The following is a 16,148-nucleotide window of genomic DNA, read 5'->3' on the forward strand; positions in this document are numbered from 1 at the left end:
GCAGAACTCTCAAAGCTCAGTAATAAAAAGACACATAATCTAATTTTAAGAGGGGCAGAGTATTTGAATAGACATTTCTCCAAAGAAGAAATACAAGTGGCCAATAAACACACAAAAAGATACTCAACATCATTAGTCATTAGGGAAATCCAAATCAAAACCACAAGGAGATAGCACTTTACAGCCACTAGGGAGGATGGCTAGAATAAAAAGACAAACAGTAATAATGTTGTCAATGATGTAGAGAAATTGGAACCCCGATACGTTGCTAATGGGAATGTAAAATGGTACAGCTGCTTTGGGGAAGGCTTTGGCAGTTCCTCCAAATTTAAACATAGAGTTATGATATACCCAGAAATTTCATTTTTAGGTGTATATGCCCAAGAGAATTAAAAGCATATGTTTATACAAAAATGTGTACTTGAATGTTCATAACAGCCTCATTAATAGCTAAAAATGGAAACAACCCAAATATCTATCGACTGATGAATGGATAAACAAAATGTGATGTATCCATGCAATGCAATATCATTCAGCTACACAAAGGAACAAAGGAGTGGCACACGCTACAACATGGATGAATCTTGAAAACATTATGCCGAGTGAAAGAACTCATACACAAAAGGCTACATAGTGTGAGATTCCACTCAGGAAATGTCCAGAATAGACACATCTATAGAGACAGAAAATAATTCGTGGTTGCCAGGGGACTAGGAGAGGAGGGAGAGTGTGGAGTGACTGCTCATGGGTAAGAGTTTCTTTTGGAGTCATGAAAATGTTCTGGATTAGATAGTAGTGGTGATGTTGCACAACATTGTGAAAATAGTACAAACCACTGATTTCGACACTTGACAAAGCTAAATGTTCTGGTATGTGAATTATATCTCAATAAAAAGGTGGGAAAGTAAAGAAGGATATCAGTAAACCAGGTCATAAAGAATTTGCTTATGTGGAGAAAAATCTGTTTGTCATGGTTCCAGTTCCCTTGTCTGTAAAGGATCTACTTCACTACCTTTTTCTTTTTCTGAAATGCTCTAAGCAAATTAATAAAAAATTTCACAATTGGTACATACCTTTTAAATTCACTGATCCGTGAATACAGAGAGCAAGCCCAGATCTAGATGGGTTCAATCACATTTCCAAGATGGCAGAGCTGGTCAGTGGCACAGCCAGGCTTAGATCCCGGGAATTGTGTAGTCATTGACATCCTCTGGGACTCATTTACCCCTGCTACTGGGAAAGTTCTGCTTGAATTAAAACCTGCTGTTAAATTTCTTAAAAATAATAATAATAATAATAACTATGTGAAAATAACCCTGCGTAATATAAAAACCAGTATCACATAACCTCACATTTTCATGTGTTTCCTTTAATAGTAGTGACTTGCGTGCAGAGGACTTAGTGTTTTTCTAGATTAGAAAACACTGAGCGAGAACCAACTTGTTCTTCATTAGCACCATCGTCATTTTTGTCATCTTCCTCCTCATCTTTTCATTTTTCTGCCTTCCTCCTCTTGCTCTTTTTTTTCTTGACTTTGCTCAGTCTTGTCCACCCCTTTCCACCATATCAGGCTGTATATTCTTTACCTGCTTCTTCATAGGACAGTGGTTTTATAACATCATTTTCCATACAGAGAATTGAGAGATCGTTCAACTAGTTCAATCTTTCCTTCAAAAGATCGTGGTGATCAAAACTTGTTTTGTATATCACTGATAATTCAGGGAAGCTTTTTTCAGGCTCCCCACCATATAGGACACGTCATGCACAATTTTAGGATTGGTGTCAAATTGGGGAAAACTCTATCAAGTTTCTTTCATCTGTGGACTATAAGAGTTCAAGGCACATTGGTTTCCATATAACACCCAGTGCTCATCCCGACAGGTGCCCTCCTCGATGCCCATCACCCACTTTCCCCTCTCCCCTATCCCCCATCAACCCTCAGTTTGTTCTCAGTATTTAAGAGTCTCTGATGGTTTGCCTCCCTCCCTCTCTGTAACTTTTTTTTCTCCCCTCCCCTCCCCCCTGGTCTTCTGTTAAGTTTCTCAGGATCCACATATGAGTGAAAACATATGGTATCTGTCTTTCTCGGCCTGACTTATTTCACTTCTGACAATAAATTATATTTAATTAAAAAATCACTAGAAATTTTTTTAAAAGTTGCTGATTTGTCTTATGGCGAACATAAAAATAAAACAACAAAAAACGTTGTATTCATAAAAAAACCCACAGAGTTCAAGGCATTTTGTGGGGTGCCTGGGTGGCTCAGTCAGTTGAACATCCAACTCTTGATTTCAGCTCGGTGTCATGATCCCAGGATTGTGGGATCGAGCCCCGTGTGATCCTGAGGTGCGCATTGAGGATAGAGCCTGCTTGGGAATCTTTCTTTCTCTCCCTCTGCCCCTCTCCCCCTCTCTGTGCACGCTCTCTCGCTCTCTCTCTCAAATTCAAAAAAAGAGTTCAAGGTACTTTGAGTTTTCTTATGTGGTGATTATTTTAAAATTTTAAAAAATTGACAGTGTTCACTAAAACGTTTGTTGATGTTGACGTCTTTTGAGAGTGGCATGTTATGAATTTTACTCTGTAAAATTTACTTTGTTGATGCCAGCACTTTGTGTTAGATCAGCAAAACATTTAAAATCACTTTCCAGTGTGTTCATACAATTCAGTCTTCATTGACTGGATTATCAAACAATGCAGGAGTCTTCAATAATTCCATTCAAGTTATGACTTTCTTTTAATACACTGCTTTTTGGTATGATCTAAATATATATTTTGGGTACAATTGTCTTCTCAATGTCCGATCATTTAAATTTATTTCATTCTTCATTATTATCGCTTCTGTTTCATATTCTATTTATATAAAACACATTCCACTAAACCCAACCAAATGTATACCTTTAGATTGGACCCCAACATGCTCATAAATGCCACCCACCAGAAGAGAGAAATCAGAGTGGAAAGGGACGATGGTCATACTAATTGGCCTTGGCAAATTAAGAAGGAGGCTGGACCAGGGCCTTAGAAGGGACCTAAGCTTAAACTTCATTGGTTTCAAGATGCATCAGCCCCTGGTGATATGCTCTGGGTACATGTATGCTGTTGTATGAGCACACATGTGTAGACATGGACCCAGTGTTTCCTTAGATCCAGCCCAGGTAAAAATGGCCCCAAGAACAAGGGTCATTTCATCTACACTGCAAATGGAGTTGGCCTTAGCTAGATAGCACCCCCCCTCCCGCCATCAGTCCAGAGGACTGAGGTGGGAGATGGGCCAGGAGGGGGACCTCAAATCCCATCATCAATGGAGGGACCCAATCTCCAGCTGCTTCCTTCCCTCCCGACTTTCTCTCTTTCCTCTCTCCTTCCTTCTTGTGTAGAGGTCCGGGGCAAGGCAGCAAAGAGTACAGTCTCTGGAGCCTCTCTGCCTGGGTTCAAATCCTGACTCATGACCTAAGCTAGTCCAGTGAGCATTCTTCTCTGGGAATTTTCCAACTAGAGTTCAATGGTGAAATTCAAGGTTAATCCCTGAGTTGCTGGAGAAAACTAATATGGACTTGGAGAGCGTGAACCAAGTAAAGGCAAGCAGGGGAATGGTGGAAGCCTAAAAGGGGCTCCAGTCCCAGGTGTCAAGGCTCATGGTGGCTGTAGTGCTGCTTCCATATGTGAACTGTCCCCTGTCCTTCCAACACACCCCTCTGGGGGTTAAGCTTGTTTGAACTGGGTTTCTGTCACCTGTAACCAGAAGTGTCCTGGACTCAATCTGTCCCCATACCTGCTTTTTCTTCTCCTGGTGTCTCCATCTTTGTGATAGCAGAACTGTCCGCTCTGAACCAAACTGGAGCCTGAGTTAGCCTTGGCCCCCCCCTTTTCCCTCACATCCTTAGGGCCTCCGTACACAAGGCTCTGTGAATGGTTATGCAGGTTGTGCACTGAACAAGTGAACCTGGCTAAGAAGGTCAGTGGGGGCTGAAGTCCAGCCTGCTTTTTGCTTGCCTAGCCATGAACCCTGGTGAAGAGCAGTGTCCTCGGGAAAGAAGGGATACCTTCTGGTACACCCGAAGCTGGTACACCAGCTTTTGGGCCTTTTTTCCTACATGCAGTTTGTTCCCTCAGTGCAGAAACTCTGCATCCTTCTTTCTGCACTTTCTTATATCCCATTATCATCTTTCATTGCACCCTTTACTCTTCCTTATAGTATTTCTCACCATTTATTCACTTGGTTCTTTGTCTCATGGCCATTTCCCCTGTGAATTTTAAGCTGTGTGAGGTAAGGTCTGTGCCCTTGAGGTTCTCCACTGTACTGTCAACACTTTATCCGACACTACTGTCTCCACTCCCATGCTTTCTTTCACATCCTAGTCATAGCCCCAACTCAGGCCATGTCTCCTTTGAGCAACCCTCACGGCCTCCTGATAAATCTTTCTGCCTCAAGTCTTGTTGCCTCCTACACATTCTGCCAGCCCAGGCTGGCCTTTCTAAATACAGATTTACTTGTACCCTTCCCCTGGTTAGATTCCTCTATAGCTCCCTACTGCCCTCAGGATAAAGTCCAAATGAGGTCCCTTGGGGCCCTGCCTCTGCTTTTTCCCTGTCTCACCTCTGGGCTCTCCTGTGAACATTTTTCGTTCCATGAAGGCACAGTTTACTTTCTGTCACATCAGGGCCTTTGTCCTTGCTGTTTCCTCAGCTTGGAGTACCCTTCTTTGTCTCCTCTTTCCTGACCAACTCCTTTAATATTCTTACCAGAGGTTACCTGCTTTTTTGTATCTTCTGTTCCTACTGTGTTCTTCTACACATACACCCCCATGATAGCATTTAATTCATTGTGATGGAACCAGCTGCTAAGAATTCAATCTTCCCAAAGGGTGCTTCCCAAGGTCAGGAACTGTCCACTGCCCTCTGTTTTCACACAGCATAGGACCTGGTAACTGTTGAATGAGTGAATTCATGAATGGGCCCCAAAGGGTCTCAGAGGAGTGTAAAGAACTCCAACGAGCATCTGGAAAAGTAGCCAGAAGAAAAGCCGAGGATCATTAGAAACAGAGCAGCTCTAGGCAGCTCTTCAGGGACCCTGTGTTTTGGGGACATCACAGGCTCTTCTCAGAGTAGAGAGCAGAGGTCCTTCTTGCTGGCAACACATCTTCCCTACAATCCTCAGGGTCAGCCCACCTGGCGAGCAGAAGGTGGGCTTATAAGGTTTTTAAGAAAAAAGTGTCTGTAAGGGTGAGATGTGGGAGACATGGAGGTCCTAATGACAAATGTATGTGTTTGGGAGTGGGCTTGGGGTGGTATGTAAATGGGGAGGAACTTTTACCCCACCATCCTTCCAGGGGTGCCCTTCCAGCTGTGTGTGTGCGCATGGGTCTATGGGCATTGGGTTGTCTTTTCTTGTTTCTCAAGACACAGTTCAAATGGCACCTCCTTCAGGAAGCCCTCCTTCCACCTTGGCTAAATCAATGGCCCCTCCTCTGCTCTCAGAGCATCTATAGCCACCTACCATGATGCAGGTTTGCACTGCCCCTGTCTCCTCAGGCCTCTTCTTAAGAAATCTGACAGGACCAGGATGCTCTAAGTGCTGGGTTACTGGCTGAGTAGAGACATCTGTGTCTTAAGATTACTCCTATCACTAAGCGCCTGTAAGTGCCATACAGCTTACATGGCCCCTTCACACTTACCTCGTTTCTCCTCAGAATGCTGTGAACACCTCATGACATTCTCTGCACCCATGAGGCTTCCGAGTGGCACCTAGAGCTACGAATTTCCAGTGATCCTTCTGGACACCACACCTGGGTTCACTCTGAGTATGGAAAGGCGTGATTCTCAACCTTGCATAGAGTTTAGAATCACTTGGGCAGCTTTTGAAAAATAATAATACCTGGCCCAGGATATCAGGGGCAGATATGTTAAATCAGAATCTCTGGAGAATGAGGCCCGACATGGATCTTTTTTTCCCCCACTACTCAAATCAGCCTAAAATGCATCCTGACCGCAGAACGACTGACCTGCACGAGACGATGAATCAAAGGAACCATCCCCAAGTATAGGAGCCAAACTCACCCCTCCCTTCCTATCCCCGCCCCAGGTTCCTTTCTTGCAATCCGTCTTCCGCCTACAGGGGTCGCTGCGGTACAGCTGACCCAAGTCTGCAGGTTTTTCCTCCCAGCCAAAAAAATCTTGCCCCCGTCCCCAGGGAGAGCCGGAGCCACCGCGGTATAAATTAGCGTCTTTATTTCGAACACCTGAGCGAGCGCCCGCGGCTCGCCCACTTGTGGTATAAACGTACAAATTCCCTGTAGCACCGCACACCATGCTTCAGAGATAAATACAGCCCTAGGGGCTCTTGCTCTGGCAAAGCAACTCTTATTTACAGGAATAGATTACAAAAGTGTTACAAAAAGTGGTCCTGAAATGGGGGAGGAGGTGGAGTGGTTACTGTTAACACTTGTTAGACGCAGAACGCGAGCGCACCCCGACGGCGCAGGGGAACAACAAAGTCGGCAGGGCTCTGGGAAAGAGAGGCCACGCCCCCTCAAACAACAGGAGCGTCCGGAGGCGGGGCTTAGATCTGCGCGGGTTCCACCCCGCGTAGGGAAGGGGAAAAGGAAGAGGAAGGGTCTGGCCCCTCAAGGATCAGCTCTGGCCTCAGGAGAACTCCGAAAGGCCATTGCAGCGGGTCTCAGGGAAGGGTGTTGCGTGGGCAAAAAGGACTGTGTCCTTACTCTGGAGTGCGGGAGGCGGAAACACACATCAGTTCTCCCGCCTCTCCCAATTCGGGAGAGGGGTCGCTTTTAAAGCGAAGTTGGGAACAGGCGTTGGCATTTAAGCTCAATCTTTTGGGCACGAGGGACCCTAGGGGCACTATCCCTCCGGCGCGTGGGCAGCGGAGCCCTCCCATGCGGCCGCCCACCTCCTCAGAGCACCTGGTAGATCGGGTTGGGGTTTGCGCCCGCTGGGCACTGCGGGGCGGCGTCCGGGGAAGGGGTGGGGGCGCCGCGCTCGACCTCACTCTGGGCCGCCGCCTCTTGTGGGCCCGGAGACGACTCCGGCGGCGCATCCGCCAGCAGAAGGGAGGGCGCCGTGGGGCTCTCGGTGGAGATGCGCTCCACGATGCTTGACAGGCAGTCGAGGCTCGACACCGCAGCACTCTTCCCGGGCCTGGGTTCTGCGCGAGGAGGGGTAGGTTAGTAAGCAGTTGAGCCGCGGTCAAGTCTCCACCTATGGATTCAGTGCTTTGGGGCAGACAGGAAACTGAGGGCATGCCGGAATCCGCGAGGACCCAGCGTAGTCCGCAAGGACCCAGTGAGAGTGCGGAGCGTAAAGGGAGCTGCGCCCTTAGTTATTCCATTCCCTGTACCGTCTCCCAGAATTGGGGGTGGGGAGGGGGGTCCTGGGTAGAGGGAAGCCAGGGCAGCCCAAAGGGGATAACGCGGAAGGAGGCGCGAATACGCACCGCAGGGCGCCTCGCTGTAGTAGGTGCTGTCGTAGCAGTTCCGCCGCCGGGCACCGCTCGGGGGGCCGCTGTAGTCCATCTGCAAAGGGCAAGGGCGACCGAGTCAGTCTCGGGACCGCATGGGGCCAGAGCATCACTCCCTGTAGCCACCCCGCCCCCACCTCCCTAAGTCTCAGCCACGAGTTCTGGGCCCTGACTGGGGGATAGGGGCGGACAGGAGCTGTCTGCAGCCTGCCCAGCCAACCAGAGGATGGACAGTCACCTAGGAGCACAAATCTGCATTTTGTAAATAGGCATAAGTGGAGAAACGCAGATCTTCATGCCGCTGCAGCAGAGTTCTAACAGAGCCCCTAAAAGGGTGGATCGCATTTGTCCCGTGCGCCCCCAAGGCACCAGGCCACCCCAGTGACAGCTGCTCAGGCCACCGGGGTCCACTCCCAGCAAGGTTCCCAGCCCAACCCTCCCTCTGGAGGGCCAGCTCCCCGCCTTCGGAAACACGTCCCAGATATACAAAGGGCTGCCCTCACTTCTCGAGCTGGGGGTCCCGGCCTTACCATGCCGTCGGAACAGTTGGAGCGCGGGCTGGACGCGTCCGAGTCGCCGCTGTAGTGCTCGCCGCCACGGCCTGGGGGCAGCGGGCCAGGCGCGTAAAAGGCCGCGGCGGCGCCAGGGGGCGCGGCGTCCTGGTCGCGCAGCAGCGCCTGCAGGCCTTCGATGTAGCGAATCGCGTTGCGCAGGATCTCCACCTTGGGCAGCCGCTGGTTTGGGTTGCTGGACGTGCAGCGCTTCAGCGTCTCGAAAGCCTCGTTGACTTTGCTCAGGCGGCGCCGCTCGCGCATGGTGGCGGCCTTGCGGCGGTCGGCGTTAGTGGTCTTGCGCTTGCACGCTTTGCAGGCCCACAATAGACAGCGGCCAGCCTGGTGGTGCCCGCTGGGCGCGCGCACATGCTCGTCCTCGCGCGCGCCCGGGGTCGGGTGCACGGCCGCAGGGAAGTGCGAATGTTCCTCGGGCTTCAGGAGCGCGCCCACGTGCACGAGGCGCGGGTCCAGGTCTTCGAAGAAGCGCAGGTCCGGAGAGTCGAAACACGGGTCATCATAGAAATCGTCCGCGGAGGCAAAGTTGCAGAGGGAGCCGTCGGGGCCAGTCAAATCTACGTCCCGGAGCGGCGGCGACAGCAGCTCCATATCCCGGCAGGGGGTGGCGCAGTCCTGGCTTCGGTAGGGGTTGCCCGAAACTTTCTGACTCTCCGCAGTCCTGGCCGTAAGGTGGTAAAGTAGTAGGGGTCTGAATGTACGGGCGACTTTCCCCCTCTGCCTAGTCCTGTCGGGTCTAACAAGCGGTGAGGAGAGCGGCGGCAGCGCCCGGGGGCTTCCCCACCCCTAGCTTCACGCCAGGCGCCCGGGGCTATTTATCCGGTAGTAGCTTAAGGGCCCCAGAGCTCCAGCGAGCGGCTGGGGGCGGGGGCGCCCGAGGCCAATAGAAACAGGGTGGGGGAGGAGCTTGGGATCCCCGGGGTGGCCGCTGGGGCAAGAGACTGGCCAGCCCCCTACCCCTCGACCCTTGCTCGCGCGCGCGCTTCGGCCCCTCCCTAAGCAGGGAGGGAGGCAGAGGCTGGCAGCCCAACGCGGCTGCACTTGGCTGTCGGGCACACTCGCTCCGAACCTCTCCGGCACTGTACTCCTACTGTGTCCTCGGGAAATGCTGGCCGCGCGCAATCAAATCCAAGCTGACTTTGGGCCCCCCTCTGGCCTCTGCTTTGTGGGGGACCTAGGTGCCGGGTAGGAGTAGAAAACAGATCGGGAGAGATTTGGAGAGAAAGACACAAGGCGATGGCTCAGACACATTCAGAACTGAGATAGTGAGGCAGTGAGGGATATAGCCCAGAAATAGCAGAAAGCTAGAGAGTCAGAGGCAGAGCAACCCGCAACGAGAATTATAGAGTCTAAGTGGGCGAACTTGAGGCAGACTGGACGTGGCGGTCGTGTCGCTCGGCCAGTTCCTACCCCAGGGGTCGCTCAGAGGGCCGTGGGCCCAGGCCACCTTTCCCGGATGCTCTCCTCCAGCCTCATCTATGCAGAAGAGGAGGATCGCTGCTAAAGCTTCTCGCCAATCTCTTCAAGCACAGGTGCTGCCCTAGCCTGGAGGGAGGGAAGTGAACTGCCTAGTCCGACCTGCGTGTTTCCGCAGCTGGAATTTCCAGTGAGGGTCCGGTAAGGGTCCAGTCAAGGCGTGTCTTCAGCTGGGAAGAAAACTGCTCTGGTTTTGCTTCCTCACACGCAGCGCTGCACCAGTGAAGGTTCGTTGCATAAAGGCCTGGAACGCCAGACTCAGCCTGAGAACCCCACTTCAGAGTGGAATCTTTGAGAGTTGAGTTTGCAGACCAATGACCTGGGTTCCAGTCCAGATGCCACAGCTTCCTTTATGATTTTGCAGAAGTCACCATGCCTTCCAAGCCTCAGTTTCCCCACTTCCTAAATTGGGGGATAATAATAGCGATTTCTTCGAGTGTTTGTGGTGGTGGTGAGAATCCAAAAAGACCAAAGACGTGGAGGCCCTTGCAAAGATGCAAGGCTATATTCGCGAGACAGCTTACTTCTGTCGCTGGCACCAACTGGACTGTGTGCTCCCTGCGGGCTCCCCAGCTGTTGGCTGGGGCACTGAGCCCGGTGTCACAGCTCAGCTTCCGTGGAGGTCTTAGCTGCCTTTCTTCCCAGCAGGCCCACTGGAGAGACTGGGAATAGAAGGAGGAGGTAACCACCTCATGGGATCTTTGGCTCCTTCACAAGCCCTGGAGTACCCCCACCCCCAGAGTGCCTCTTGGCCTCTTCTTAAATATCTTGTCCACATCCTCCTATCAGCATGCTGGCTAGGGGTTTCCCTTGGACCAGATACCCCTACAGGGCCAGACCCCTGTAGTCCCAGAGCCTACAGATGTAGCTAGAGTAATCTTTGTGCCTTTCCCACTAACTTCTGGAAGCTGTCTTAACTGACTCCTTGAACCCTGGGAAGCCCTCCCTTCCCTCCTTTCCCAGGCTCTTTTGAAATCCTGCTTTCTTCATGTCTCTGCCACTTGTAGTAGTGTTCAAGGTCCTTTTCCTGAAGTGCTCACGTCCCTTCACTCCGTAACACCACCTTCATGTGTTCATTCAGTACATATTATGGAACATCCACTATGTGCCAGCTACTGATTTAGGTATTGGGGGATACAACAACGAATAAAACCATGACTGCTCTCATGGTGCTTACATTGTAGGGTAGGGAGACCGATAGTAAACAAATAAGCAAGAAATATGTGGCGTCAGGAAGTTTTAAGTTCTATGGAAAAAATGAAGCAAGGCAAGGAGGAAAAGTGATGAAGATTGTTTTATTGTATGGAGTGGTCAGGGAAGGCCTCTCTGGGCTGATTATATTTGAACAGAGACTAGAATGAAGTGAAGGCAGAAGAGTCAGATAGAAGGAAGAGCATGTGCAAAGGTCCTAAGCAGGACTGTGTTGCTAATATTTAATAAGTACAGCAAGGAGGCTATTATGTCTGGAGCGGATCGAGCAAGTGGGAGAGTAGAAGGAGATGGAGTCAGAGAGGGACAAAGTAGTTGAATTCTGAGATGGAAAGCCACTGGAGAACTGAGCGGAAGAGAAGAAAGTTACCATCTGATTTTCATTTTAACAGGAGCATACTGGATATGGAAAGCAAAGGCAGAATGAGGAAGACCATCAGGAGGCTATGGTAATGACCCAAGTGATAGTGATGGTGGTTTACATTTGGGTACCAGCAGAGGAGATGATGAGAAGTGGTTAAATTCCCAATACGTTTTGAAGATGGAGCCAGCAAGACTTATTCATGATTGAATTTAGGCAGGGAGACAAGAGAGGAGTTGAGGATGACTCTAGGAAGAATGGAGTTGTGGAACAGCAGGCTTGCAGGTGGCAGTTCAAGAGTCCAAGTTGGGGCAAAATTTGAGATGGGCATTCAACATCCAGGTGGGGACATCAGGTAGGCAGGGGCCTTATGAAATTGGAGTTCCAGAGGGGAAGTCTGGGCAGGGGGAAGACCTGCCCACTGAGATATGAGAGTCTCCCTGTCCCCAGTGCCACCATCCTGGACTAAGCTGCCACTCTGCTGGCCTGGATGGCCACCATAGCTTCCTGGCTCCTCTCCTTACTTCCACTCTTGTCCCAGCATAATCTGTCCACTACACAGCAGCCTGAGTAATGCTTTAAACATGTAAATGAGATGATATCCCTTTCCCGCTTTAAAACTCCCTAAGAGCTTCTTGGTTGCATTTAGAATAAAATCTCATCTTCTTACACTAGCCTGTAAGGTCCTACATGAGTTGGCTTCAGCCCATCTCTCCAATTTCATCTGGAGCCACCATCCCTTTTGATCACTCCGTTCCCGTCTGAGCTCCTTTCCTGTCTTTTCAACACTGAGAGCTCAATCTGGCCTCAGAGCCTTGAACTTTTGGCTTATAGCACTCTCTCAGGCTCCTCCCAGGATCAGCGGCTTTTCCTATGTCAGGTCTCCACTTAAACGTTACTTCCTGGGGATGTCTCTGTCCATCTTCTCTCAGGTAGCTGGGTCACATCACTCTGCTCATTTCCTTCTTAGCAAAGCCACTCTTTAATTACCTTCTTAATTCGCTCATTGATGGACTTAGGCCCAGGAAGGCAAAAACGTTTTGTTCCCCGTGGCGTCTCCAGAAACCATCACAGTGGCTGTCACATAGTAGGAACTTGATAAATGTGGAATGAATGAATGGGTGGCCTCGTGCCCTTAGAATCTCTACGCATATATTTGAGTTTCCTGAAACACGTCATTAACAAGGATGGTTGTATTTCTTCTGAGCTCGACAGTCACATACATAATTAAACATACATGCTGGGTGGCACTCGCTCTTGCCAGGCAAGACTCAGGCCCATTTGTGGGCCTGACACATGGCCTGCTGCAATATCTTAATAGTGTGCTATAGATTTGGCACTGACTAGAAGCTTGAGTCTTTTCATTTGCCTTATGTACCCACAATGAGAAATGCAAATAATTGTTATATTAGTGATTTAGACCAAAACCTATATTTCTTCCTACTTGTTCCAGCAGCAGCAGCAGCAGAATGCCTGGCACACAAGTCCTCAATAAATACTTGTTGGATGAATGAAGTAATGAAGCAAATCATTTGATGCTAGAGTACCCTGAGATTTCCAGGTGAGCTCCTCGAATCGCTTATCTATGCAAATCTAAATTTTTCTCAAGCCTGAGGAGATCTAATTTTTTTCTCAAGCAAGCAAACAAAAGAAACAGAAAAACAACCACAGAGATAAATTTAATGCTAAGACTTAAAAGATTACAGCTTTGGGGCGCCTGGGTGGCTCAGTCGGTTAATCCTACGACTTCAGCTCAGGTCATGATCTTGTGGTCCATGTGTTCAAGCCCAGCATCGGGCTCTATGCTGACAGCTCGGAGCCTGGAGCCTGTTTCGGATTCTGTGTCTCCCTCTGTCTCTACCCCTTCCCTGCTCACTCTCTCTCTCTCTCAAAAAATAAACATTAAAAAAATTAAAAAACAAAATAAAAGAATACAACTTTGTTTCTTGTGTTTTGCTTTCATAAGAACCACCTTGGGGCCATCATCAAGGCGCCTTTATGATAAGTAAATGTGTGTTCAAACTTAGAAACATTTAACATATTACCACTTGTGGCTTCAAAATCTGAACTGCTTTCACAGTTTTAAACTTGATTTGTAGCTTTATTTTCTTCAGTAATCAGGAAGCACGCACAGCCTGGGGGTGCACTGCTGCTTTTCCATCAGACTTCCAAGTGGGATTTAGTGTGTTACAGAGCTCCTGCTGCTTGAAGAGTTTGGGAATCACTGGACTCAGTGGCTGTTACAGACCTTCCAGGCTGGCCTCACGTCTGACTGGGGTCACTCTCCTTGTTGTGATACCACATCCTCAGGGAGAAGTTTGCCAATACCACCATCCCATCCCTGCTGCCCGAAGAGCAGAGAGAAGCATGTCTGCCCTCGGAACTGGTGCCCTTTTTCAGTCTTAGAGCTGGGTTGGGGCCAGGGAGGGGGAAAAGGACAGGTCTGAAAATGGAGAGAGTCCAAACCCTTATAGGCGTAGAGTCCAGTCAAGGGTGGCCCTCGAGGACACGAGTGCTGGACTTGTTCTGGGGGAAGCCAGAGGCAAGGGGCTGAGGGAACTACCAGAGGAGGCATCCCCCAGCACCCTCTCTCTCCGACTCAGGGCCGAGCATACTGGTGGGCAAGTGAGCCCCCGCCCTTGGTTCTCTGGTCTTCACAATGAGGAGCTCCTTTGGCAGCAGGTGGGAAGGGAGGGATCCCTAGGCTTTTCTCTCTCCACCCTTTCCAGTCCACCCTCCTCAGCTCTCTTGCCTGCCTGCCTGCCTGCCTGCCTGGGGCTATAAATGGAGAGCTGGCCCTGGGTAGGAATGCAGGCCTGGCTGAGCCCCACAGGGTTGCACCCTCAGGGAGCGGCTGGCCCCAGGGCTCCCAGCAGCTCTCTCTCTCTATATATAGCCTCTGGAAACCCAATCCAGCCTGCACCTGCCCTGGTCTTCATGCACTCTGCCACTGCCCACGCTGGACCTGTGGCCTCTCCCCCTCACTGGCATAGGCTGCATATCTGGCTGGGAGTTGGGGGTGCCACAGGGCCACGGGTGAAAACATGAGCTGGCCAGGTGGGGCTGGGCCAGCCCCAGGTTCCCTTTCTATCCCTAGTCTTTCCTTTCCTGTTCTTGGATCCACCCTGAGCACCCCTTCTGTCCCCTGCCAACCTTGCTCCCTGGCAAAGCCTGAAGCTGCCTACCACTTGGGTATGAATCCTGCCCTGGGGTCAGCCTGGGTTGGTCAGGAGGGTACAGACGTGGCCCCAGGTTCAGGGCCAGGGTCCCTGAGTTTCTTCACTCCCCAACCTTCCACTTACAATCAGGGCTTGGGAGCCTAGCAGATAAAGTGGAGTTGGAGTAAAGGAGCACCCATGGAGGGGGAGGAAACAGGGAGACAACTGTCATGTATAGGCCCCCGGGGCCCAGGAGGCAGGGTGTGGCTGTGTGGGGTTGGGTGTATGCTGAGGGGGGAGGTCATATGCCCCCTGTAATTATCCTCTCTGATCCATTCACTTATTCAACAAATATTCATTCCTCTCATGGTCTATGCCAAGTGCTGGGAACATAGAGAACAAAACAGAGTCCCTTGCCCTTGCGGAGCTGACATTCTAACAGGCAAGACCAGGAGTAAACAATAGACGACACACTAAGAAGTAGATTATGGAGTACGTTAGAAGGTACAGGGGAAACTGCAGGGGAAAAACATTAGAAGCAGAGCAGGGTGAGCAGGACTCGGATGCCAGGACAGGCCTGGTTGCAGAATTTGAGTGGTTGGGTTGACAAGGTAACATTTGAGCAAAGAGGTAAAGGAAGGTTGTGGGGGCGGGGCATGTGCCCTTTTGGGACAGAAGGTTCCAGGTAGAGAGAACAAATCATTATGAAGCACCTTCTATGGGACAGTTGCCCCTGTCAGAAGCAAGGGATTCTATGGGGGACAAGACAGGTTTGGCTCCTGTTCTAGAAACCCGTGGCCTGAATGTCTGGTGCTGCGTGGGCTGAATAAGATGGGTTTGAAGGTGGCTTGGATGGCTTGGATGATTCACAGGGTGAGGTGAGGGTGAGATGCTTCATGCATACAATGTACTATGTGCACAAGGAGGGGGTGCAGGGCACGGGATGGACCTGATGTGAGCTTGGCATTGTGGGGGAAGACTTCGTGGCTTGCACAGCTGTTCACTCTGCTGGGCCCCACATGCCGCGTGTACCTCACTCCGTGCACACTTCACTGTCCATGTCTACCTCTCACTGCCAGGTCCTTCCCCAGGGACTAAGAAGCCAGATGAGGGAAGTTCTCAGGAGCCCAGACTATTTGACAGAAGCAGGGAAAGCTGAGGCCCAAATTAAGAATCACCTGATGGCTGAGGCACCTGGGGGGCTCAGTCAGGTAAACCTCTGACTTTGGCTCAGGTCATAATCTCACACCTCGTGAGTTCAAGCCCTGCATCAGACTCTCTGCTGTCAGCGCAGAGCCCGCTTTGGATCCTCTGTTCCTCTCTCTCTCTGCCCCTTCCCTCCTCTCTCTCTCTCTCAAAAATAAAACGTGAAGAAAAAAAAAAAAAGAATCACTTACTGCCTGACTTATGGGAAGAACTGAGGAGCTCATTCATATAAAGTCTCTCCCTCAAACATATTCTTCACATAATGAAAGCCTTTCCCCAGTCTTTGAAGGCCATGGTTGCTGTGGTCTAACATAGAAACTTACTGAGTCTTACTAAGCAACACAAATAAGGTGACAATGGCTTAATGACCAAAGTGTCAAGGCAGAAGGTGTCAAGGGAGGCGGGGTCCATGAAGGTACTGATTCTGCCAGCCTAAGGGCATCAGGTTCTTGGGGTGAGGAGAGCCAGTTAATGGAGAGTTTACCACCTCCACTGAACAAAAACCACATTTTTAAAATGTGATTTTAACTTGCACTTTGTCTTTCAGGTAAGACGGTTTGGGTGTAGAAGAAGGGTGACGGAAGGCCTCTCCTTCTACTTTATGCACGTACGGATTTGCGAAGAGCAGAAGGATGTCCCTTGTCTCCTCTGGCTGTGGCACTCCACAGGAGGTCGTCCCAAGGTTCTAATGTCTG

The 16,148-nt window shown here is 50.2% G+C and overlaps 1 protein-coding gene across 1 annotated transcript; it reads right to left on the bottom strand.

Moving 5' to 3' along the window:
- Positions 1–6,211: 6,211 nt before the first annotated feature.
- MYOD1 (myogenic differentiation 1) lies at positions 6,212–9,777 on the bottom strand. The gene is made up of 3 exons (XM_019456462.2): positions 8,005–9,777; positions 7,451–7,529; positions 6,212–7,162 (listed from the first exon to the last, which is right to left on the bottom strand). The coding sequence occupies exons 1-3, from the start codon at positions 8,632–8,634 to the stop codon at positions 6,912–6,914; spliced, it is 960 nt and encodes a 319-aa protein (XP_019312007.2). The 5' UTR covers positions 8,635–9,777; the 3' UTR covers positions 6,212–6,911.
- Between the last annotated feature and the right edge of the window lie 6,371 nt (positions 9,778–16,148).

The sequence above is a fragment of the Panthera pardus genome, unplaced genomic scaffold (genome assembly GCF_024362965.1).
Source record: "Panthera pardus isolate Hobbes unplaced genomic scaffold, ASM2436296v1 HiC_scaffold_12, whole genome shotgun sequence".
NCBI classification, from domain to species: domain Eukaryota; kingdom Metazoa; phylum Chordata; class Mammalia; order Carnivora; family Felidae; genus Panthera; species Panthera pardus.